Source organism: Rhopalosiphum padi, chromosome 1 (assembly GCF_020882245.1).
Source record: "Rhopalosiphum padi isolate XX-2018 chromosome 1, ASM2088224v1, whole genome shotgun sequence".
NCBI classification, from domain to species: Eukaryota; Metazoa; Arthropoda; class Insecta; order Hemiptera; family Aphididae; genus Rhopalosiphum; species Rhopalosiphum padi.
The window spans coordinates 46,632,245-46,658,358 of NC_083597.1; the positions used below are offsets into that span (position 1 = coordinate 46,632,245).

Here is a 26,114-nt window from a genome sequence, read left to right on the forward strand (position 1 = left end):
CTTTTCTCTACATCGTGTTGGTAATAATACATCATATCATAGAATATGTAACAATATAAATGATAAAACTGCTGACAACAATGACAAAACTCGTGTTCTAATGATAAACCTTGAACGAAAAGTAGATTTAATTTTATAGCACAGCCCACAGGGGCCATGGCTATAAAGCAAAAGCATACTTCAATTAGTTCAATTCTTGACTCTTCTAGTGGTAGTATTATAATTTTGGAATAATCAAATATCGAATTAAAGTTTATTATGACCTGTGTTATGACTGATTAATATCATCGCTCATTAATATTTCTCTTTCTCTATAATTGTGTTTTAATCCGTTTTGTTCCGTATTCATCATATTTATGATTCATTAAATTTATTATTATTATCGATGGAGTTGAATGATTATTACAGTTCTCATAAAAGTAGCTCGAATGAAGAAGAAGCATTACTAAAGCGTTTAATTGCTCTGAAAAGTACGTATTGTGCATTTAAACATGGGTTTTTTTTTTCTGTAATTTTATATTTATTTAAAATGTAATTATTGTGATTATTTTTAATTATACATATTAAAATACCTGTTAGGTATAATCAATATGATGTACAACAAATCGACGTTTATCGGATTACACACACAATTATACAGAAATGATATTTTTAGAGTATTCAAACTGTTAAATTATCATTAAATTTTTGTAGTGAAAACTCATTTACATCCAAATATTTTTATGGAATAGGAAGCTAATGTTTTAGAATTAGGTCGAGGACAATATTTAAATCAACTTTCAAAAAGTGTTCAATACTTATTTATTTTTTTTGAGATAATATTATTGAAATGTATTAACATTATAATGTTATCATACCAAAAATGTGGTTTATCATTAATTTAATTTTCCAATAAAAATAAAATCTATATTGAATCAATATTGTTGTTTATGTTATTTTGTTGAAAATATTTAAATTCTTAATAGTCCCACAAACTACACAGATGCGTACAGAGTAATTTTTTCTGTTCAAATAATTATATATTTTTAATAACATTTTATTAATTACCAACTATTAATTGTTACGTACAAATCTATTATAGTATATCTTTATCAATTAATATTATTATATAGCCCACTAAAATAATTACTATTAGATACATATACATATAGCTTAAATTACTTTTTTTATTAATTTGTCTTGGAATATTATTGAAAAGATTATTATATTTCCATATTTGTTTAGAAATTTAAAATTAAAATTATGTAAATATTTTTTATTTATTTAGAGCAACTAGATGATGATGATGATGATGACGATAAACCGAAATTACAACGGACTCTTAATAATATCAAAGAAAATATTGTTACTAATAAAAATATTAAATCAACATCAAAATTTAAGTACTGCAAGGATAATAATCATACAGCTAATAAATTCCTTTCTACCAAAATAGATAATCGTAATTTTACTAACCAACAAAGTAAAATTAAGCAAAATAGCTTATTTGTTAAGACTAATAATTCTTCTTCTAAAGTGTATACCAAACAAAATGTGCTACATTTCACTCCTGTCAAAACTATTATAAACAAAAAAAATCCTGAAATCTCAAATAATACTCAAAATATCATAAAATATAATTCAGAAATTAATGAAATTTTGAAAAATAGCGTTGTTAATAATTGCAATTTATCGTCAAATGAAACAAGTTGTTATGAAACTTCTGATGTTTCACAAATATTGCATAATGTTGATAAATATATGATTAATGTTCAAGATTATTTAACTTCATCAAAATATGTCGTTGATAAAGAAGTAAACTCTTCATCAGCTAAGAAAACTAATCAATCAAAAAATGTTCATGTCAATAGGAAATTTCAAAACCAGTTAATTTCTAATAATTTGTTAAACTCAAACTTAAAAAATGTATCAAATTCTTTAGCATCTATTAATAAGTCAACAAGTATCAATAAGAAAAAAATAATAAAGAAATTGTCTGGAAAAATAATTGGATCACCTAATCTTGTAAAGATAGGTAACACAAAATTAATACGTCAATCATTATTTAGAAATAAATGGAAAATCAACAATAAACTTAATTGTATTGAAAATAATACAACTGAACGTAAACCACTCTCAACTTTACAATGTCCGACATCAAATACATTAATACCATCTTATAAAAAAATAGAATGGACTAAAGTTACTAACTCAGCGCCTGTACTTAAATCTAAATTATCTAGCTCTAGTAATATTAATAAGTTAAAATGGACAAAACCCAGTATATTATTGGTTAATAACGTGAAAAATAATACCCATCCTTCAATACCAAAAGCTGATAAATTAATTTTATTTGGCAAGAATAAAATAATTAGACAATCATTAATAAATCCAATACAGTCAAAAACCAAATCTTATATGCTTAAACATCTCTCACATAGATTTGCTCTAATAAGGAAATTACAACAAAAAAACATTGTTGCTAAAATAAAAACTGTTACAAACAATGAACAAGTTAAAAATATGTTATTGAAAAATACTGTAATTAAGCCAATTGAAATTAAAAGAAATGGAAAGAGGTCGTATTCCGTGTATTCATATATAAATCCAATATTGAGGTAATTATTTTTAAACGAAAATCAATACGCTTTAATGATGACAACTTGACATTTATTTTTTAGATCAAAAACAAATAGTATTAAGTTGGAAAAAACCGGATCCACTGATAATAAAATACGGTTGCTTAACATTTCTAATAACAAACCTCAACAAAATTTGAAAATTATAAATAATGAAAAAAATAAAATTCAAAATTTAAGTTTAACAAATAATAAAACCCTCCAACGGCTCAAGTATGTTAAATTTAAAAAAAATGAATTATTAATTCATTTAATTATTTCTATAATAAGAATTTATTTTGCAGAAGTAAAAAAACACTTACCAAACAGCTCTGTCTTATATTTAATCGATTTGGTGTTTGTTCTAAATTGGATCAAGGAGAATGTGATAAACGTCATTACAAAAAATACATCATCTTATGCACAAAGTTGGCTAATTTTAATTCAAATGTATTACTAAATTAAATTTCTGCTTTAACAATTTTTTTAGGTTTCTAACAGGAGAATGTCTTAAAGAGAATTGTACATTATCACATAATATTGTGGAAGAAAAAATTCCATTTTGTAAGCATTATTTAAATAGTGTTTGTGTTCAATTAAATTGCCCGTACTTACACGAGTATAGAAGTAAAAACACTCCTATTTGTAAAAAATTTCTTGACGGTTCATGTAATTGGGGAAAAAAAGTAAGTTCAATTTCAATTTTATTTTATTATATTTTTAAATATTCATTTTTAGTTTTAAAACATGTGATTTGGCGGAAATATTCATAGTTATTTTTTTTTCACCATAATTTAAGTGCCCTAAAAAACACTTGAATCTATGTCCAATTTTTGAAACAAAGAATGAGTGTCCACATGGTCAAAAATGCTTATACCCTCACATTCAATGTGAAGAGAAAAATACCGTTGTTGAAATCAATGAACCCAGATACTTTGAGATATCGATACCCAATAGTAATGAATCAAATGAAAACGAGTCCATTCATATTGTACCCAAACGCCGCGCACCTTTATTGGACTTACCATCTTATATACCTTTGAAAAAACAGTAAGTATTTATTATATGTATGTAATCATATTCGCCATAATATGATTTAAATATATTTTAATAAATAAATAATTGAATGTTTATTTGAAACAAAATATAGTAAAACATATTAAAACTACATTATTAGAGTAATAATGTAATTTTAATATGTTTTACTATATTTTGTTTCAAAAATTAAAAAGCTTTTAAAATTATTTATTTATAATTTGTACTTTCTATTAAAACTATTAAATTTGTTAACTAAAGATGATTTAATTAATAAAATACTTAATTAAATCTATACAAATTAATACACAGTATATTTAATAGATAAACATTACTGTTATAATTTATTATAACTTTCAATAAACTTGGTTCAATATTAGTAAACAAATATATCATTATAATACTTATACGTTATACTATGAGTATGATGCAGAATAATTGTACTTGTTTATTAATAATTATACTAATATATATATAGAAATGATTATTTAAGTTATTAGGTTTCTGAAAATAATAAATACATAATAACTTATCATAATACATTTAATATTTTTAATTTTTAATTATAATATTATAATCTTGACATAAATTTAATATTATTTCTAAAATTTCAGTTTAAAAAAGGGTAATTTTACGTATCCATGATATATTTACTATAATATTTTAGATGTAAATATATGGTTCAAAATTTATTTAATCGATTATAAAATTCTATAATCATAAAATCTAAATACTTATCTTACTATGAAAGCTCATAATAATCATGTTTAACAGAATTTTAGGAAATCATTAGACACAATTATGTTTTAAACATCATTTATAATTTTATTAGCAATATATTTTTTTGATTTTATTAATGATCATATCTATTATTGAATCATTAAATTTATAATCATAATTTTGGCTATGAATTATATTATTTTGTTTCAGATAAGTTGTCTACAATTTTGTAGATTTACTTTTAGGGAAATGTTCAATATCAAAAAGTCTGGTATGTAAAAAGTTATTATTTTTAATTTGTACATGTGTACATGGACTACATGATTAAATATCCAATTAAAATAATTATTGGTAAACATGTTTTTATACATATAAATATATATTTATATATATTTAATAGAAGAAGACTGGTATGTTTGTATCATAAAATGTTTGTTATTTTATTTTAAGAGAAAAATTTAATAATTGCAGGAAAAAAAAATATTTTTCTTAAGAAATATATTTTTATTGTACGTTTTTATTTTTTTTATTTATTTTTTTTTTTAGAACTCATAATAATTGTTAAAGTTGGTATTTACTATTATTTATTTTGTTGAATATGACAATATTGAATTTATGATTTAATTGAATTCCCTTACGTTAAATATACAATTAATTAATGATTAAAATTTTTTCTTTTATATCTGTAGAAATCAAAAATTTAATGTATTTTTATTACATTGAATAATCCATGAACATTTTTTTGTTTTCAGAGATTTTGCATTAAGATGTAACATTTTAATGCTAAAATTTTGCATAAAATATAAGTTCAAATTATATAATGATGTTCAAAATTATGAAAACTAATCTACAGTTAGTTGACGAAAACTGCCAACCATGTGATGGTGATTGTGGTTTGTCAACGCTGATACTCGCCCTTGTCGTGCACCCTCACTAAACATATCCTCTCTTACCGACATTTTTTCATTTTTGAGTATTTGTTCTCGTTTTTCTAACAATTCTTGTTTCCATAAACCTATCATAATTGTTTAAATAAATAAAATATTGATTACAAAATTATGTGTTTAAAAAATAAACCTACCTATCATTGTTGACATTTCCATTTCTCCACCATATTCTTTAGGCAATAATGACTTATCAACATATGTATGGCTCTCCTCTATTGAACTAAATATCTGGGGAATGAATTGCAAGAGTTATACATAGTAATTATTCTTTGTTATTAAATTAATTAGTTTGTTACTTTTACACGACTTCTAATTTTTTCAGATATCAAGGTCATTCCAAAATCTAATGCAAATTTTATACTCAATGGTACATTTACTCCATATATTTCTTTGTGTCGCATTGGAAGTGTTCGCTAAAAAATAATAATAAAAGAAATATTTTTTTTTATAAGATAACAATTATTATTAATATTATTATTTTAGGTATAAACTTTATTTAACAATATTACAGCTCAAAAAAAAAATCTATAGTATGTACAAGAAGATGATTATTAAAGCAATATAAAGAAGAGTAGAGATTGACAGTTTAAAACAAATTATTATAATGTATCAGTATCTAAAACTTGCAAAAATGTGACATTATTTATATACAAGTGTATACTTTATTTATAATAACTATACTATGTAATTTAAGTACAAAAATAAATTATATAATTTTAATTTTATAAAATTGTGTTTTTTAAAATAAAATTTAATTACCTCTCCGTTTTTTACAATTCTGACAGCTTCTCTTGGTGTAAATAATGTAAGTTGTTGTAAGCACATACCAGCTGCATCTGTGTAGTGTACAAACCCACGAATTTGGTTTTCTTGGTCTTCCATCAGTGTTTCATATGTAACACCATGCATTCTACACATTTCTGCATTAGTCCACATTGATGGATTGAAAACTCCTTAAAATATTTTAAGTATTAATAAGTCTTATAAAATATTTGAATACTATTCAAAATACTTGAAAAAAAATGATTTAAATATATACCAATATACCTATTCTATTAGCTAACCTATTGGCTATTATCATTGATTAAATATAACTATAACTATGTAGTAGGTATATATATACTGTGCATTTTACAGTAGTAATATTTATGATATGTTGATTATGCCAATGAGTATTAGGTAGATATGTAAAATATAAATCTGTGAATTAAGTTGAAATTTAAAAATTATATAATTTGTAAATGTTTATAGCCTTATAGCAGCGGTTCCCAACCTCGGGTCGCGACCCAAATTAGGGTCGCAGAGGTTTTCATGGTGGGTCGCGAAAGCTTTTCTACATTTACATATTATATTTAAATAATTATATTTTTATTATATTATAATTTCAATTTCGGAAAAAAAAAATTCCCGAAATATTCTAATGGTAAAATTATATTATAGAAGAAAACAATTTTAAATACCTATGTAAATGGATTGGCGCGGGCTGTACGCGGTCGTACCCTCATGGCGTGTAGGTAGGTACTATAATAGTATAATATTATGTAATAGGCATATCATTTCCATTTTTGTTCATAATATATTTCCCGGAACGTTGCGGCGCGGTTTGGTGCGTCCTTAACGTAGTTTTCTACGATATAATATGTACGACGTCGGATAATATGTACGTATGTAAGTATTGATAGTTTAATGATATTGTGTAATAGTAATTCTAATTTCTATCAGTCTTTCCACTTTCGTCGTCCGTACTTGTTGTTCTTCACGTTTTGCTATTTACGAATAGCTGTGTGTGTTTTTTCTATTTAATTTAATATTCAAGTGATTTAACTTTTTGGAATGGCTAAGCGCGCGTTACCATATAAAGATGATTTTTTGAAGTTTGGTTTTACAGAAATAAAAGATCGATCGGGATTAGTGCGTCCTCAATGTGTGTTCTGCCTGCAAATTTTGTCAAATGAATCAATGAAAAAAAATAAACTTAAGCGGCATCTCAACACTGTTCATCCTACATTGATAAATAAACCATTACAATTTTGGAAAGAACATAAAAATAAAATAAAACGTATGCGTCTTGATTGTCCGTCCAATACACTTACAGTTTCATTACAGAAAACAACAAAAGCATCATTTGATGTTGCTTGGAAAATCGCACGCTCTAAAAAGGCACATAACATTGGAGAGGAACTTATCAAACCAGCAGCTATTTCTATGGTTAGAACGGTCTGCGGAGATGACATTGCTAACAAATTGGAATTAATTCCACTTTCGGATAACACAGTTAAACGAAGAATAGACCTTATGTCTGAAAATATTTTAAAACAGCTAGTACATCAAGTGATTGCAGCTAATAAATTTTCCATACAAATTGATGAATCTGTTGATATTCAAAATAACGCACAATTGATGGTATTCATACGTTATCGAAGTACTGACGATTTTCGTGAAGAATTTTTATTTTGTGAGCCTCTTCTTACAACGGCAACAGGTTTAGATATTTTTAATAAAGTTGATGGATTTTTTCGGAAAAATAATCTAGCTTGGTGTAATTGCGTTGGAATCTGTTCGGATGGTGCACCGGCAATGCTTGGGAATCGAATAGGATTTTGTAAACGAGTTCAGGAAGTTAACTCAAATGTTGTCATTATTCATTGTTTTTTACATCGAGAAAATTTAGCAACTAGAACAATTCAGCCAGAACTTTTTTCAGTACTTCAAGACGTAATTCAAATTGTCAATTTCATAAAATCAAGAGCACTAAATTCAAGAATATTCCATGCCATGTGTGACGAGATGGGATCACAGTATGTAAATTTACTTTATCACTCGGATGTACGTTGGCTTTCCCGTGGAAAAATTCTTACCCGTGTAATGTCTTTGCGTTTAGAAATACAAATTTTTCTAACGGAAAAAAAACACTCATTGGCTGATAAATTTAATGACGATTCGTGGGTTGCTAAATTGGCTTTTCTAAGTGATATTTTTGGACGGTTAAATGAATTAAATATTGAGATGCAGGGGAAGAATAGGACAATGGTCGATATTGGCGAAAAAATCTCATCATTCAAACAAAAACTCGCACTTTGGCGGGAAAAACTGTTTCAAGGAAAAATTGCTACATTTCCCCTTTTAAGTGAATTTCTTGAAGATTCAACAAAGGTAACATTAAATGACTTAAAATTACTGCTTCAAGAGTACTTGGACAAATTACAGATAGAACTCGATCGATATATACCAGAAAACGTAGAACTCAGTAAATACAGTTGGGTAAGAAATCCTTTTGAAATTTCTGTTCACGAAGTTGGTGAAGACATTTGCGGGTTCCAAGAAGAACTTCTTGACCTTCAAACCAGTCAAGTCTTAAAAGAAAATTTTTCAAGAATGTGTTTGACGCAATTTTGGGCACAACTAAAAGATAAACCGATTTTATCAAGAGAATCCGAAAATGCATTGCTACCATTCCCAACCACATACTTATGTGAAGCCGGTTTTTCTACGTTAGTTGTCATCAAAACAAAGTATAGAAACCGCCTTGACGCTCAACACGATATGCGATGTGCACTTTCAATGAATATACATCCAAATATTGAAGAACTCGTGGAATATGTTCAGCATCAAGGAAGTCATTAAGTAAGAGTTAATACAATTAATACCATGTCAAATTTGAAACAAAGAATAAATTGCTTTTTATAATATTTTAAGACGTAAGTCACGTATGTTGATTAGTTTTTTATTTGTATTTTATAAATTTATTTTATTTAGTATTTGAGGATAGATAAATGTACCAAATTTTACCGATTTGATATTAATAAATGAAAGTGATGTTTGCAATTATGTTTTTTATTTTTGGGTCGCCAAAAGTTAAATTTAAAATTTTAGGGTCACACTCATAAAAGGTTGGGAACCACTGCCTTATAGGTACCCGGTACCCACTTGTAGTAATTAATTATTAAAAGCTTATGGAAATGCCCATGCTACCATACATATTTAACATAATATATAATGTATATTAAATATTTACTTGATCTGGAGCCGTATGTGTATACTTAAAATCCAAACTTCATACATATTATAAGTTAATTATAAATTAATAACCAAGGCTATTGCATAGTGACGTAAAGAAGGTACAAAAAAATCACCAAACAGCAGCAACATATTATGTAGCTATTTATGGCCTTACCATTTCGGTCGCGTAGATATATATAATTTATTTACAGTAATCACTCAGGTATCCATTTATAATTTATTAAATCTTTAAACAGTGTTTCTAGGGGGGCCTAGGGGTAGGGACTGCCCCCTGGCATGTATTTCTAAAAAATTGTTTGTTTTTAAAAAAAAAAAAAAATTTTAAACAAAAAACATATTAGGTATACTATCGACAATCATCATAGACACGTACAAGTATGTAGATAGAGGTACCTGGCACCTGCTATCTATAATATGTATATTATGCAGAACCTTTAAATAATAATAAATTAATATAAAATATACTATGATATTACCTACTTTATTATGTTTAAAAGATTAATTGCGTGGCACACATTTCTATACAGATTACGGAAATACCACGAATAATTAGAAAAATTAAAACTAAGGCCCCTCAACCAAGTGTCTGAAGCCGCCCCTGAATGTTTTGCAGTGAAGTAGGTAGGTAATAAAAAATTTGGTGAATCTGCGGTGCATAGGAATTAGAAAGGTGGAGGTCCCTTAAATACAGAAATTAAATTAATAATTATAGTGATCATAGGCGTAAATAGGGCGGGGGGGCTTGGGTGGGCTTACTATAATGGTGTTGCGGCAAAGCCCCCATGGGTTGCATTGATATCAATTTAGCCTACCCAGAAATAGAGTTCTAGTTGCGCCTATGATAGTGATGCTAGAAAGAATCTAATAATAAAAACTAATAAAACATTTATTAATATAATGATAATATTTTGTTTTAGATACTATTTACAAATGTCAAATTTATTAAAAACAATGTATACTTAAAAATAAACTTTTTGAGCCTTCGTTCAACTAAAAAAATAAATATTCTTCGTTTCATGATTTTTTAATACAATAAAATAGCCTCTAGATATGCATTAACCTGATGACTGGCTTTGACAATCCCTGCCTAATTACGTCACTGGTGATTCGTGGTTTTCTTCGAATATTATGTATAGGTTCTCGATAATCGATATAGACATATTATAGTATTATAGACGCATCGAGTATTAGTACTATAAAGTTTATAGTATAAACCATATTATGCAGCTTGTAAAATAATACAGATACTTTGGACTTTGCAAACTTACATATCACTTACAATTAATGTATAACATTGATACCTATTTATTGGGCCATCCGGCCATATTTATAGATATAAATTAATTATAGTAATAAAGTTAATATAATATAACAATTCAGTGAATCAGTACTAAGCTGTATTTAAAGTGCTAAGTGGTGTTTCAGTGTCGTCGAACAAATATGATCTGTAATTTGCAGAACCCAACTTAGAGGGGGGTTGCAGCCCCGGGTCTCTGTTGATATTTAATTATTAGTGGAACTGTGAAATTTATTTTTTATAATTTAAGATTCAAGACTATTTAATTCCTAAATTATAATAATATACAAAATTTTACCTGGTCTTGTTATGATAATCCTACGTCCATTTTTGTCACGCTTCGGAACTACAAATATATACCTGTAACAACATATATATTATAATTTATAAGTAAGTACCTACATCATAAAAATTAATTTCTTATATAATGCAATTTCAGCAATTGAATACAGTTATTTAATTACCCGAGTTCCAGAAGTTTTTCTAATCGTGGACACGTGATATCAAGTTCGTTAAAGAGTTGACTACCAAATGTTTGTCGCAATAATAAATATCGTTCCAAAGCTTCTTGAGCTAACGGCAAACTGAATTTTTTGGCTCGAAGAAATCTTAGCAAAAAGCTGTCATCTGTAAAGGTGAAAAAAAATCATACTGTCAATTTTAACAATTTCATATTATCATCATTTAATTGACGCAACTATTTTGAACAGTATTTTTAGTAGGTAATAACTTTTTTTGTTAAAATTATCCCCACTTAAAATTTAAATAAAGTAATATAATGTATAGGTCTATAATAGCATAGTCGTACTGAACCATTTTTTATCCGGGAGGTGACACACTCGCAGTATTTAATATTTCTTAATAAGAGTCGGAAATATCTGAAAATGACTTAGTAATTAAATTTCAAGTAAAAAAAGAAAAAATACAAATTTTAGCCACAAGTGCTTATGTAAATATGTATAATTCTCAACATTATATCCACGGATCGGTGATAATCTTATATTTTTATTTTTCTTAAGTTAATTATTTAATATTTTTACGCCCCTAACGCCTCTCTCGCCTTACAGATCTGTACTATAGTCTATATATTTTAAATTGATAATAATAGAATATAATAGCTATAAATTACTTTACACCAATAAAATTGTTTAGATTTTCTTTAAATTTACTATAAATACGTACACAGCATATAATTAACTTTTAAATTTTAATAGCTATAAAATATTTTTAAATAACTCGATAAAAAGTTCATTGTAATTTATACGTTTATATTATTGATAATTTTATAATATTAAAATAATATTTACCACTACGAGAATGAATAATTTTTTTATTTTGCTTCAACCATAACCTCATTTGACATAAAGCATTATTTCGTGTTTCTTCATCTTCCCTGAGTTCTTCTTTAGCTATTTTCAACGTTTCGATATTTAAACACTGTTCCATTTTAAATTAATACTCAGATTTTGGAATAAACAATATATAACAAATGTTATTGAAAAAAAGCTAAAATTAAACAAAATAAATTTAAAAATATATGTAAGTATAATAATGTTAAAATTTTAAATATCAAGTTTACAAAACATAATCTAACTACTAATATTTATAAATAATAAATATAAAATGTTGGTTAACATTTTCTTTAATATACACAAGTTCAGAATTATAACACTTAGGTATTATAATACTTAACCATATGGTTATATAAATATAAATTTCAGTAATTAATAATAATATGTCTAGTAAAAAATATTTTTGGAAAATATTTAAAATACCATCAGTCTGGGTGACTTGGAATGATTTTGACTCTAACAGATTTTACAGATTCATTAAAGATAATTCAATTCTGCATAAAATCCCGCGTGGTGTTGCACACTTTCAAGGAATAGATTGAACATAAAAACAATTTTGTCTTAAGAAAATTAAAGTAAAAAAAAAAACAGTTCTTGTTCCAAGCCTTAGATTCTGGGAACATCCATCTTTTTAAACGCAAATTGCGTTTAATGCTTTGTGGAGATTAACTTAAAATAGTAAATACTACAATTAATCTTTGAAAATTAAGTGTTAAAAACATTTAATGTTTTTTATTAGGTAATTTATACTGATTGAAAAAAATTCAAAATTTTAAACTGTTTATTTAAAAATTATGTCATTATAAAACGCAGTCTGCTCATAATAAAATTTAAAATATTTAAAAAACTTAGAAGCCACCAGATGTCTGCTGATATATTTATTCAGTTTATTTCAAGCCTCCCACTCTTATTCAATAGAAAATAAAATCGATTCTAAAAAATTTTAAAAATATTATTTTCAAATTTTCTTGAAGACATAGACGGAAATCGAGAGAGGGTCTAGAGGGGACTAAGCCCCCCTAAATGTTAAAAGTACAGGTTTCAGCATTATATAGGTGTAATGGGTATATTATATTGCTCAGCCCCTCCCCACTAATTTCACCAAATTTCCACTTATGCTTGAAGATTTATATTAACAACACAGTATAAATTCACTAAAAATAACAATATCTTGAATTTTGACTTCACATTAATATTTCCATAACTTTCAAATTAAGGGTCGTCAAAACGGGGTTTTTATTAAATTTTGGTTGAAATTTAGGGCGTATTGATAATAATTAACATTGAAAAATATTGTTATAATTTATGAAAATAGTATGTATTTTATTTCTCTTATTTAGCATTAAGTTATATGCTATTATCAAAAAATTCTTATGTCAATGCTTAAAGTTCAATTCCATGTCATTCGAATTCAAATATGTATTCAAACAAATAAAAAATAGTAATTTGAATAAAATTGAACTATTCTTTTTAGAAAATAATGTAACTTTTTTACTTATTACAACTTATAACAAAACGAACGCAATATGTTTGTTTCTTATAGATATGTATTATATTATTTAACAAATAACATTTTATTTTATTTTTATATTTTACCAAGTACCTACTTTACGACAAGAATAAAAATATGAAAAATTCAAAATAGGTATTTGATTATAAATTATTGTTTTTGAATACTTTTAAATACTTTAAATTACTATTATGAAATACATTATTATGTAAGTATATAATATTTTAATAACTTTATAAATATTTTTTTTTATTGTATAAAAAAACTAAGTATTTAGTATTTACTTTTGTAAAATTGCCCTAACAGGCATTTTAACCTAACATTATAAATAAAAAGTATTCGATTGTTTTATTTCAGTGAATATAATTGTGTTATGACAAAATAATAATACTGAAAGGTGTAGGTTCTTATACTTGATTCATGATTGCTAATTATATTATATATTTATACTCGTATTAGTCGTATTATATTATCTACGCTGGTATTTGATTTCATACTTAATTATTCTATATTAATCGACACTTATTTTAAATGTACTATAAAAAAGTTAAAAAGATGTTATACTGTTTTTCATACCTATAAGATTGTTTATTATATGGTAATATGAATATTATTTTTTACTTACTGTGCATTACGAATCCACGTTTAACTTAGTGAACGTCTACACCACTATTGAGATATTGTAAGATTCAGATTGTTTAAATATATACCTACTGTACCGTCTGTACCTACCTATTGTAAATATATCCCCCAATCAGATCATATATCTCCCACTATTAATTGCAATAAATATACCAAATTATTCTAAATTTGTTAAATAATTATAGATAATATAATATATTATAAATTATATGTAATAAAGAACAGCTGCATAGTACCTACAAATTACAATATAATATATTTACTGATTAGAAATTTAGAAATATAATTAAAAGAACATTATTAAAATAATATTAAAAATATATGGTATGCAAGTGGGTATCATTTTGCTATGCATTAGGTGTTAATGAATAAAATAATTTGAAATTTCGAAATTTTGACGAATTTTGTTAAAATTCTAAACATAAATGCTTATAAAAAAAAAATTGTTATAGTATAAGTTATTATAAATACTTCTTAATTGGGAAATGAAGTATGAACCACATATTAACGTTATGTTAAATTAGGTTTCGTTTATGATTATGATTTATGACAAAATAAATAAATCAATTTAGTCGAAAATTTGTTTAGTGATTATTTTGACTACATCATATGTACTACACGGGCACACACGACATACACAAAAAAAAACATAATTTTAAAAATCATACATATTGATAGCTCCACTTAGAATCTAATAAAGGTTTTCTGAAAAAATCAATAAAATACAAATTTTTTTGACAAACCTTATTATACACGTTACACTTACACTGTCACTTAATAATTAAAATTTATTTATTTATTTGAGACTACCAACTTCTCAGCCAGTAATTTAATCTATCAGTATGACACTTGTACTATTTCATTGTTATCGCAGACTATAACTTTTTATTAATAATTATTTTTATTTGATCAAAGAATTTAAATTTAAAATTTAGTAGTCTTGAGTGGTAAATTAAATTATTAATTTATTAATTTAAATAAAAAATCGGTAAAAAATTGATATATACAAGCAGTAAACATTAATTAAAAACAAAATCATTCAATTTTTGGTAAACTGAGATATTAGAAAGTTAGAAGTTTTAAAAGAAAATACCTATAAAAGTTACAGTTAGATACAAAGTTTTACTTTGATCATATATTACATACAATACTATTGAATTATTTATAATGGACTATTGTAACTTCTTCGTTAGACAATATATTTTATCAAAAAGATAATTAAACATTTTATTCTTCAAATTTGGTAAATATGTTTAAGTTTCTTATATATCAACCAATGAAATTTCGATATTTTTTTAGTGGAATATTTTCATATTCGTGTTGCAGAGATTTTATTTGTATACAGTCATAGGTACGAGAATTACATAGGTATTCTTAAAAATAATAATATATTATGTTCTGCAGCGCTATTCTACAATGTAATATTGATATACAATTTATTATGGATTGTTCATTGTGTGGATTTCGCATTTTTATAGCTATAAAGCGATACTCAATTTTAAAAATGAACTACATTAAACATGCATAGGTAAGTATTAATCCTTAAACATTTTCTAAAAGATTTTTAAAATATAGATTTATAAGTTCTTATAGGTACACCGAGACCTACCTACTATATCAGTTTAAATTCAGTTACATAAAAACTATTTTTATTTATTAGCAATTTTATAAATATATTTATAAATAATAATTTAAAGTATATTTTTTTACTTTTTTATTTTAGTTGTAGAATACTCATTAATGTCATTATATAATTTAAATGAATCTTTAGTCATTATTCATTGTTGGTACGTAGTAAATGAAATGGGTATACGTAAATATTAATGAATTATGATCGATGGACGACGATTATAAATGTAGACAGTGCAACGCGTTATTATTTATTATATTATACGAAACACCTATTGCAATTATTACAGATTTGTTCTGCATATGTATATAACATAATATATTATATTATATTATGTTATTATTAATAACTAATACCTATACGGCTATACAATATACCTATATAATATATGTAACTATGCAACAACATGTTACATTATAATGGTCATCTATACTCAGATACTCTATGGAGTACGAATTCGCTTGTATATACCTAGTTGGTTTAGTTTGACAGTGATTGAGTGTACTGAAATGAAAGGGAAAAATAGAACCGAGTAGAACTGTATTATAATATTGTTAAGAAGATGTATATTGCACAATCCATCTTATCGACGTAGCCACGTAGGTACTTCAGACTTCTGCAATCGTTCAATTTATGTACTATATTATTACGTAGTTGGTCCCCATACAAATTTTAATAGTGAAATGCATATTATGCATATATATAGGTAATACAGTCTACAATAAATTAGAAATGATTATGAAAATAATAAATATTGAATCGTGTTAAAATAACAATGCATTTATTAGATAGTTTTGAAATTTTCATTGTTATATAGGTATTGTGGGTTACTATATCTACCACTACGGCACTATTTATATGTATAGTATAGTATCTATTATCTATTTAATGTTTATTCAATACACCAATGGCTTAAATGTATACCCATATATTTCATAATTTATATTAATAATATATTTGGTAACAGCTTACAGCTACACATTATTATCTCGGTGATATTTTTTTTATGTATATATATTTATACACATTACCATCATTGATTATAGATACTGTAACATATTAAAACTGTTTAACTATGATATTGCCTATACTTATATTTTATTTTTATTTTTTAATAATATAACATTATATATTGATATTATAGGCACACTTCATTAATTTACGGTTGAATAATAAAATAATATTTTTGAAAATAACTAAATATTAATATCATTCAATTTTATCTAATGTATACATACATTGAATATTTACTAGGTACGTTTAGATAGAATTATTACCCAAGGTCCAGAAATATCAATCCCAAGAAACTTTGAGTACCTACTATACCTAATAGTTCTTTGTACATAGTAGTTAATATATTTATATATACCTTGCCTATAGCTACCTAGGTCAGGTTATCACTTATTGTTAGTTGTCATGGATCAGAAGCAGTGCATAAATTATCAAAACTCTTGAGTAACTTTTTGACAGTAGCTGCTATACTAATAACATAGAATTATATTTGTAGTTGTAAATCATACTTAAAATTTTAAAGTCTACAAACATTTTACTCATTTTATTACCGATTTGCTGTGTTCATGTAGTATTTATATTTTATATAGTACACAGTGTACACGCCATATATTGTACAATATTAAAATTATCACTTTACTACGCGATTGCGCTTACACCGCACTATTAGATCCACCAAATATAATGATGGTCAAGACTCAAGAGTAAACAAAATTGAAAATACTATATAGCGATAGTCCGAAACTACGAATTAACAAATTAAGTTTTTAAAATTTTGTTTATTCAGACAGATTTAATTTCACAAACACACAGTTATTATTATTTATTTATTTATAATTCCTTATCAAATTTTTCCTTGTAATAGTAATAATTGTAATTATCGTGTTTGTTTATAAGTATTTTATTTCAAGAATTATTTTTATTTTCAATATATTTGTAATATTTGTATATATAAATGTAAAATATACATGTGTACACAGGGGTGAATTCAAGGGGGTGAGCTAAGGTGGCCCCTCCAAATAAAATATGAATATATAGGGGTTCTGAAGTCATTATACGCAAATGAATATCTAGGTAGGTATATTACTTTTTATTACATGTGCTATGCGTCTCCCTCCATGGAAAATTTCTGGATCCACCCCTGTGTGTATATACAATTTTTAATTACCATATTATTACTAATTATAATAGTATAAAGGTTATTTAATTTTCAATTAACAATGCAACCATTTAAATAAACAAAAAAAAGTTTTGTGAGCTATCCGATAGCAACCTTAGGGTTTGAAAAAATAAATTCGTCTTGATCAAACTCGATTGTAATCCCGATATTTTTATAAAAAAATCGCTAAAAGTGCCTTCAGTAGAAATTTAGCAGAGTTCAAAATTGATTCAATTTTTGATCAATCATAGTTTAAAAATTATTTATTTTCATGTTAGTAATAATTTCTAGTAAAAAAAAATAATTTCAATTTGAAAAATTTTATGCGATATGGAAAATCAGATAAAACTATGATTTTATAAAAAAAAATTATATAATAATAATAAATAATAATTAATAAATGTATTTGAATACCTCAATTCCATCCTGTTCAAAGTTAAAATCTAATTATTTTTCATTTTTACAGATATTTGAAATATCCTTAATTTTTATATAGGATATAATCTCAGTGGTGGTTTTATAAGGGGGCCAAAGGGGGCATTCACCTCCTTGGATTTGTTTGTGTCAACTGTTATGTTCTGTTTCTGTATGTCATATTATTTTCACAATAAATGTTCAAACTTTTTTTTTACATCAGCATGAAACATTGAATTGATAAAAAAGAAATATTGATTTTATAAAATTTAATTAATTTTCTTTACTTTAAATAATTTAATTTTTATCAATTTATGTTTAATTATTATTATGTTTACTATTTTTAATGTAATTAAATTACTTTTATAAGCTTATTAATTGACTTGTTTTGTATGCTAGATTGTTTTAAGCTGTTTAACTAAATATTATACAAGGTGCTTTTCACATACAATTTGTTTTACAACTGCCTAGGCATTATTTATATGTCATTTTTTTAAATGAAATTAGGTATTTACTAAAATGCTTAAATTGCTTTACATTTATTACTTCAGTTATGCATTTATTATTTAAGTTTTTTAGATTATATTTAAATCTACGGACTTTTTACTATACTATATAACAGTATGTTAAAGGTAAGTATATATAATTCAGAGGCTGGTACTTTATATTGATACCAATAAAACTAAACTATTTGAGTTATGAAATAAAAAAGGAAAGTTAAATGTTATTTATTATAGAACCATATACAAATGTTATTCTTTTTTTGATATATATAATTTTGGCGGGGAGGTAAAAATTGAAAATAGCCCCCCTTGGTGTTTTATCAAAACAGCCACTGTATAATCTACATATAAATGTGTAGTTTTTGTACCTAAATCAAAAACTAAACTAACTATATAACTATATAGATCAAGCTAAGTTATGTCTCTGCTCATAATATTATTTTTATCAGACCGGAGAGATATTATATCTCCCCAATTCCCCTATATAGTCTATGTCCGTGATGGTTAATTGAAATAAAAACTTCAACAACACAATACTCTTATCAAAAAACATTAGCTCAATTTACATTTTTTTTATTTAAAAATATCAAACTATATTTTATCTTTAAGTAAAATGGTACAAAAAGAAAAAACACATTGATTTTTTATTATGAATGTAATATTATTAAAGTATAATTATAATTTTGATTTTAGTTTGTGTAATGCTTAGAGTAACTTAGAAACATTTACGATGAACAATTCCTGGGCCAGATTCATCATATTCTTGTTTAGAGATCCACATTTGTTGGAAGGTGGATAGAGAAGCCAAGATGGAACCACCGATCCATACGGAGTATTTACGTTCTGGTGGGGCAATAATCTTGATCTTGATTGTGCTTGGAGCCAATGCGGTAATTTCCTTTTGCATTCTGTCGGCAATACCTGGGTACATAGTGGTACCTCCGGATAGTACTGTGTTAGCGTATAAGTCCTTTCTGATGTCAACGTCGCATTTCATGATGGAGTTATATACGGTTTCATGGATACCGCAAGATTCCATTCCCAAAAATGAAGGTTGGAACAAAGATTCTGGGCAACGGAAACGTTCGTTTCCAACGGTTATGACCTGACCGTCAGGTAATTCATAGGATTTCTCTAATGAGGTGGATGCGGCAGCAGTAGCCATTTCTTGTTCGAAGTCCAAAGCGACATAACATAATTTTTCCTTGATGTCACGGACAATTTCACGCTCAGCTGTAATCATGAAAATTATTTTAGAAATAAGTAAATAAATAAAACTAGTTTAGCTTTCATGGATATGAACAGTGACTATATACATACCAGTAGTGGTGAAACTGTAACCCCTCTCGGTCAAGATTTTCATTAAGTAGTCGGTCAAGTCACGACCAGCTAAGTCCAAACGGAGAATAGCATGAGGCAATGCATAACCTTCATAGATGGGAACAGTGTGGGAAACACCGTCACCTGAGTCCAAAACAATACCAGTGGTACGGCCGGAAGCGTACAAGGATAATACAGCTTGGATGGCAACATACATGGCAGGTGTGTTGAAGGTTTCAAACATAATTTGGGTCATCTTTTCACGGTTAGCCTTTGGGTTCAACGGGGCTTCAGTCAGCAGTGTTGGATGCTCTTCTGGGGCAACACGAAGTTCATTGTAGAAAGTATGATGCCATATTTTCTCCATATCATCCCAGTTGGTGATGATTCCGTGTTCAATGGGGTATTTCAAAGTAAGAATACCACGTTTGCTTTGGGCTTCATCGCCTACGTAGCTGTCCTTTTGTCCCATACCAACCATGACACCCTAATAATGAACATAAATTTAATGGTAAAGAATATACGTATACAGTAGGACCCAATAAATATAAATAACAACGATTTGCCAAATCTAGTATTTCTAGACCCTCAAAACAATAGCCATCTGTTTTTACAAATAAGAAAGAGCAGGAAATAAGTGAAATATGTGATTTACCATTAAATTTGACCTACCATTTAATTTTGTTTGGTATAGCGTATGTGACCTACCTCAAAATTGAGTCTACTTATATAGTTTTCCATGGAAAGATTTTATTTATAGTTACATTCATTAATATTGTATGAGTATTCACAGTATCTATACTATGTACAGGGTTCAAATAATATATAAAATAATAATAGATTATGGAAGATACATTATGGACGACTATATAGATAAATAGTAGGTTATACAACTGCAGTTAGGTACCGAAGAAGATAATAATTTAGGAATTGTCATTATTTCCAAGCCATTTTTAACAATTACTTGAAAGGTTCAACAATGTTGAATATATCTCAGTTACATCAAAATGTTCATATTATATTAGACAATTTTATAAATCCATACGTCTTTATCGATTTGTTTATTGAATATATAGTATGATTATATACGAAATTTGTCAAAATCGCAAAATATCACAAACTATTTGATTATTAAAAATTTATAAAAACTTTTCTTTTTTTATATAAGCTTTGAATATTAATATAAGATTTTTTATATAAGTGGTTCAAACTAAAATTTAAAAAAATGTATAAAAACGATTATTTTTATAGGTAGACATTTTAAGTTCGAATTTGGACGAAATTACTTATTTAAACAATGAATATGTTAAAATTTAAAAACTTAATTCGTAAAAACTTAGATTCCTGTACTTATATTTTATGTTAATATGAATTTTATAATACGCAATAAAATTTTTATTTATTTTAAATATTATCTATTTTTAGATATTATGAATCTATTTTTAATTATTTTACGGTATTTATAGAAACATGTATCTAAATTTTCTGTTAAATAGGTTCATATAATATTGTATAAATACATATTATTATAATAATTAAATACTAATAATATTATAAATGTAATATTTTTGAAAAAAGTTATACCATATTCTACTAGAATACTAAAAGTAAAATAAATGACTATATCAATAAATAGCTATATCAAATAAACATCACTTATTAGTGTTATAGGCTGATAGATCGTCATCGTTTTTTATACACAATGACCTACATAAAGTGACCCACTCAATACCTATATATACAGCAGAGCGGTAACCACTGTCTACCCTTTTTAAATAAGTATGTATTAATTGTAAAAATTACATAAATGTTTCAAAAAGAATTTAAATGAAAGGCACACAAAACTTGACTACAATATTTCATTATAAATGGAAAATAAACATGATGATAACTACTTTTTTTCGAAAAATAACTTATCGATAAACTTATCGGTTATTAGTAATAAATAATATTTAGTCATTTGTGTTAATTTCTAACTAAACCTGGCATTATTCTTATTGACTAGTCATTGTCGACATTACAAACTATTTATCATTTTTTTCCGGTACCTAACTAATATAGGAACCGTATTTTAGTATGTGTTTGTTTGACGTCAGAAAATGTGTAAAACAACATAAAAGGTTTTATTTTAATTAGATATTTAAAATTTGTTAACTAAAACAATAAGTAAATTTGTACACGATAAAAAAAGGAAGGTTCATATGCATAACTTGTGAAGGAAGCAGTTCACTAACCCTTAGAAAATTAATTTGTTATATATTAGATATTATAATATTATGTACTTATTTACTAAACAATTATTTTATGGCATCTAGGTTAAATCGAATGCTTTATCAGATATTAGACCTGTCGTGGTGGGGGAAGTTTGAAAAAATAATTTGTTTGAAATTTGAATAATTTGAAGTACATAAAATAGTATTAATAAAAAATTCCATTGGGTCTCATACAAGGCCATGCTTAATTTAACTTCGTTCAACGGATTTGTGATAAATTCACATCATATTTTATAACTTATTAAGTACGGATTTTGAGAGTGCTTTATGGTATCTATAGGCTATAGGCAGTGGCTAGTGGCTAGTAGCTATTGCTTTTTGTAATATTAAATATATTAAGAATAAAGATAGAAAATGCGAATATATACTTTTTTTGACGAATTTTAAAAAGCTTCCGGAGTAAAATCTTCAGTTATCATCATAATGATGTTCGGAATGGCCAGAATGGGTTATATTATACTTATCTATAAATGGGTGTTTATAGTATTTAAACTAACTTGATGACGTGGTCTGCCAACAATTGATGGGAAGACAGCACGAGGTGCGTCATCACCGGCAAAACCAGCCTTGCACATACCGGAACCGTTGTCAACAACCAAAGGCGCAACATCATCATCCATCTTGCTGATTTGGGTTTTTGAATCTGAAAAAAAACCACATTAAACGATAAGCTTACGATTGCGATTGGAAACCGATAAATATTGTTAACAAGAATACATCTCGCCGAATACAAAAAATTTCAATATATTGTTATGATAAAATATGTATAGTATAAATAAATTAAACAATCCGTTAAAAACTGTCACTGCGACTTTAAAAGCGATTGGATCACTCGTCATGTTGTGGCGAAAAACACACGTCCCTAAAAATGCTATGATTGTACGGAAATCAAAAGTTGGAGCCTTAAAAAAAACTACGGGAAATAAAAATAATTGACTTTAAAACCGAGAAAACGAAACACCATATCACCACACGTATATTTTCTTTTTTTTTTCGAAAAAAATAACATATTCATTATTCAATGTTTGATCTGTTTGAAATACTAAGTACAATAGTTATACCTAATAATTTTAAACGGATTTCACGTGATTATATAATATTGTAAGTATAATATAATTATCTCGTTTTAATTGTTTGCTTATTGTTGGATCAGTGATCACAAAATAATGTCGTAGAACTTTTATAGTTTTGTGACTTGTAATTCCGATTTCGTATATACTTACTGGTATAATAAAAAAAATCGATATTTTACTCACTGATCTAAGATGAAAGAAATCTAAAATACTGCTCTGATGCAGTCTGCTCTGGCTGACGATGTGGATTGACTATAAACGTACTGCTGGTCGGTACCGACGGTTTTATAAACAGACCCGATCCAAAAATATAATACATTAAATAATAACACTAATAACTTAATGTATAGTTATACCAGTAGCGGCTCGTTGACTTTGGAAGTGGTGGGTGATAATAACTTATTTTAATTTGGCTTTTGGCATAGTAAATATAAAATTATCTACCAATCTATAATTAAAATGTAGAATTAAAGCTCAACCAAATTTCTTACCATTTACCTAGTTAAGTGTTAAGTATTATTAAGTATGAACTATAAATATAATAATTAAAAGTCTTCAAAATAACATTAGAATATCTATATCATAAAAAATTGGTTTGAACTTTAAAACTTTTTCGCGACTTGTATTTTTGTTTTTCTAAGAAGTTTAAGGTTTATACTATATAATTACTAATTGGATACCTACACTAATAGTTTACACCTATATTGAATATCAACATTCATTTAGTATTATATATGCAATGGAAATTATTGACTAGTCTACCTCCTATACATTATATTTATTATTTATCACGTAATTCAGTTACAGAAAGTATACTTATCTAAATATCATATTACAAATATGTTACTCGATTATTAAAAAATATGCATAATTATTATGTATGTTATATGTAATAACATTTAATTCGGACACTTATTTATATTTTATCAATATTGCCATATTGGTTAAAAGGTTTCAAATTACGAATTTTTATGGGTTATTCGCGTGCAAAGCTCTTAAATGTGTATTATTAATTTAATATTATACAAGAGTCAAAAAATAAACTAACAGTATGTGGTAGGAGGTAGTACAGCCGTATTATTAGCACAGTTTCCCTTTCTTTTATTTTTATAATAATGGTATTCGGTGGGTAATAGCCATATATGAACATAGTTTTCAATATCTGATTCGTCATTTCCAAAATAAAGTAATATTTCTAATCATTATCTAGAAATAAATATCAACTATAGGTATACATATCATAGGTATCAGGTATACATATTTTTGTAAATACAAAATTTATACAATTTTTTGAAAAATTTTTTGAATTTTTATGATCTTCCAAAATTAAATGCTTATTATAAAGATTAAAGTACATAAAAGTCTAACATATTAACATAAAAATAAATATACTCAGCTAATATATGGTTGGTTGAAAATTGAATATTTTAGGTTTTTTAATTATACACCCAAAATAATGGTATTTCATTAAAATGGCAATTTTGACATTTATAAATTATTAGGTAGATACGAATATATGTAATAATTTCAAGGTACCTAACAATGTAAGGTTAAATTGTACTCAAATCACTTATTTCATAGTAATTATAAATATTAATTTTAATTGACAATTATTAGCAGTATGTGACAATCAATATATTTAGTACTCAAATTATAATAGTAATTAATTTAGAAATAAATGCTTATTTTTGAATTATAATTATTGTGATTTCTGCTATATATATAAATATATTAATATATATATGGATTTATCCGTTATTGGCTTATTGCACTAAAGGCCTCATATAAATATATTATGTAATAATTATAACAAAAATAGCAAATTTTAGATATTAAAAATATAAATTACCGTGCAATTTCTTCTAACATTACTATTTTTGAACTCCAGTGCAATTTAAACATTTTGGTTTGGGTAATAAGGAATGCGATCCTTCTACGATCCCTAAAATACCTACCTAAAAATTAAATTATGAAATAATTATACTATAACTACAATTTATTAAAAGTTGTAAATATTATACAGAGTTTAGCGTGTTCGCCCTCTTTTTTCTTTCAAATGCAGTTATTCAAAATTTGATAATTAAAATTTTAAAATATAATAGATATACCCATATTTTTGAATACTTACTCAAGTTTTCACGATTAATATATTTTAAATTACCATATATATAAATCATAAATAGATAATGAGTAAAATTGTCAGAGGAAATAGCATAATTTTCCTTTCAAATATCCAAATTCGTTACAATAATGTTAATATAGTGTGTTTTTAATAAAGTTGTGAGGACCCTTTTATTATTACATACCTAATATATTATTTTCTAGAGTTGGTAATTATAAATTGTATGAATTTTCAATAAAAAGAAAATATACAAATATTCATTATTTTAATGAATTTCTTAAAAATTTGTTTTACAATTATTTAAAAAAATATATAACATTGTGCGAACCTACTATGTAAAATTAAGAAATTATACATTTGTGAAAAAGTATTAATATGAATAATATGATCCACGGATTAATAAATTAATCCGTGATATGATCATAACTCAACTTATTGAGTAGTACCAATTGTAAATTTCATATCAAGATATTAAATACAATATTTGAA

At 25.8% G+C, this 26,114-nt stretch overlaps 3 protein-coding genes across 6 annotated transcripts; 1 reads left to right on the top strand and 2 right to left on the bottom strand.

Moving 5' to 3' along the window:
• Positions 1-86: 86 nt before the first annotated feature.
• LOC132922961 (metacaspase-2) lies at positions 87-5,408 on the top strand. 3 transcript variants are annotated; one of them, XM_060986716.1, is made up of 7 exons: positions 89-470; positions 1,268-2,597; positions 2,661-2,831; positions 2,903-3,025; positions 3,088-3,283; positions 3,397-3,647; positions 4,563-5,408. In XM_060986716.1, the coding sequence occupies exons 1-7, from the start codon at positions 386-388 to the stop codon at positions 4,564-4,566; spliced, it is 2,160 nt and encodes a 719-aa protein (XP_060842699.1). In that variant the 5' UTR covers positions 89-385; the 3' UTR covers positions 4,567-5,408. The 3 variants fall into 3 exon arrangements, with proteins under 3 accessions (XP_060842717.1, XP_060842699.1, XP_060842709.1); XM_060986734.1 differs by lacking the exon at positions 4,563-5,408 and having other exon boundaries at positions 87-470; positions 3,336-3,546; XM_060986726.1 differs by lacking the exon at positions 4,563-5,408 and having other exon boundaries at positions 3,397-3,651.
• LOC132922979 (alpha-tocopherol transfer protein-like) lies at positions 5,195-14,181 on the bottom strand. Of its 2 annotated transcripts, XM_060986745.1 has the most exons (8): positions 14,104-14,181; positions 11,924-12,122; positions 11,081-11,243; positions 10,915-10,976; positions 6,059-6,252; positions 5,596-5,712; positions 5,434-5,527; positions 5,195-5,367 (listed from the first exon to the last, which is right to left on the bottom strand). In XM_060986745.1, the coding sequence occupies exons 2-8, from the start codon at positions 12,060-12,062 to the stop codon at positions 5,195-5,197; spliced, it is 942 nt and encodes a 313-aa protein (XP_060842728.1). In that variant the 5' UTR covers positions 12,063-12,122; positions 14,104-14,181. The 2 variants fall into 2 exon arrangements, with proteins under 2 accessions (XP_060842728.1, XP_060842736.1); XM_060986753.1 differs by lacking the exon at positions 11,924-12,122 and having other exon boundaries at positions 14,104-14,164.
• Positions 14,182-19,394: 5,213 nt separating this feature from the next.
• Positions 19,395-23,845, bottom strand: LOC132924662 (actin, muscle-like). Its single transcript, XM_060989093.1, has 4 exons — positions 23,687-23,845; positions 22,928-23,073; positions 20,158-20,644; positions 19,395-20,070 (listed from the first exon to the last, which is right to left on the bottom strand). Exons 2-4 carry the CDS (start codon positions 23,048-23,050, stop codon positions 19,553-19,555), a joined length of 1,128 nt encoding a protein of 375 aa, XP_060845076.1. The 5' UTR covers positions 23,051-23,073; positions 23,687-23,845; the 3' UTR covers positions 19,395-19,552.
• Between the last annotated feature and the right edge of the window lie 2,269 nt (positions 23,846-26,114).

Bases quoted from the DNA above. Each gene is read 5' to 3' on its own strand.
- LOC132922961 (XM_060986716.1), top strand. From the start codon at position 386: ATGGAGTTGAATGATTATTACAGTTCTCATAAAAGTAGCTCGAATGAA. The intron at 2,598-2,660 runs GTAATTATTTTT...TTTATTTTTTAG, and splicing joins TATATAAATCCAATATTGAG to ATCAAAAACAAATAGTATTA. The intron at 3,026-3,087 runs GTTGGCTAATTT...CAATTTTTTTAG, and splicing joins TACATCATCTTATGCACAAA to GTTTCTAACAGGAGAATGTC.
- LOC132922979 (XM_060986745.1), bottom strand. From the start codon at position 12,062: ATGGAACAGTGTTTAAATATCGAAACGTTGAAAATAGCTAAAGAAGAA. The intron at 10,977-11,080 runs GTAATTAAATAA...ATGTTGTTACAG, and splicing joins GAAAAACTTCTGGAACTCGG to GTATATATTTGTAGTTCCGA. The intron at 5,368-5,433 runs GTAGGTTTATTT...CAATTATGATAG, and splicing joins GGAAATGTCAACAATGATAG to GTTTATGGAAACAAGAATTG.
- LOC132924662 (XM_060989093.1), bottom strand. From the start codon at position 23,050: ATGGATGATGATGTTGCGCCTTTGGTTGTTGACAACGGTTCCGGTATG. The intron at 20,645-22,927 runs GTTAGTTTAAAT...GTTCATTATTAG, and splicing joins TTGGCAGACCACGTCATCAA to GGTGTCATGGTTGGTATGGG. The intron at 20,071-20,157 runs GTATGTATATAG...TCATGATTACAG, and splicing joins TTACAGTTTCACCACTACTG to CTGAGCGTGAAATTGTCCGT.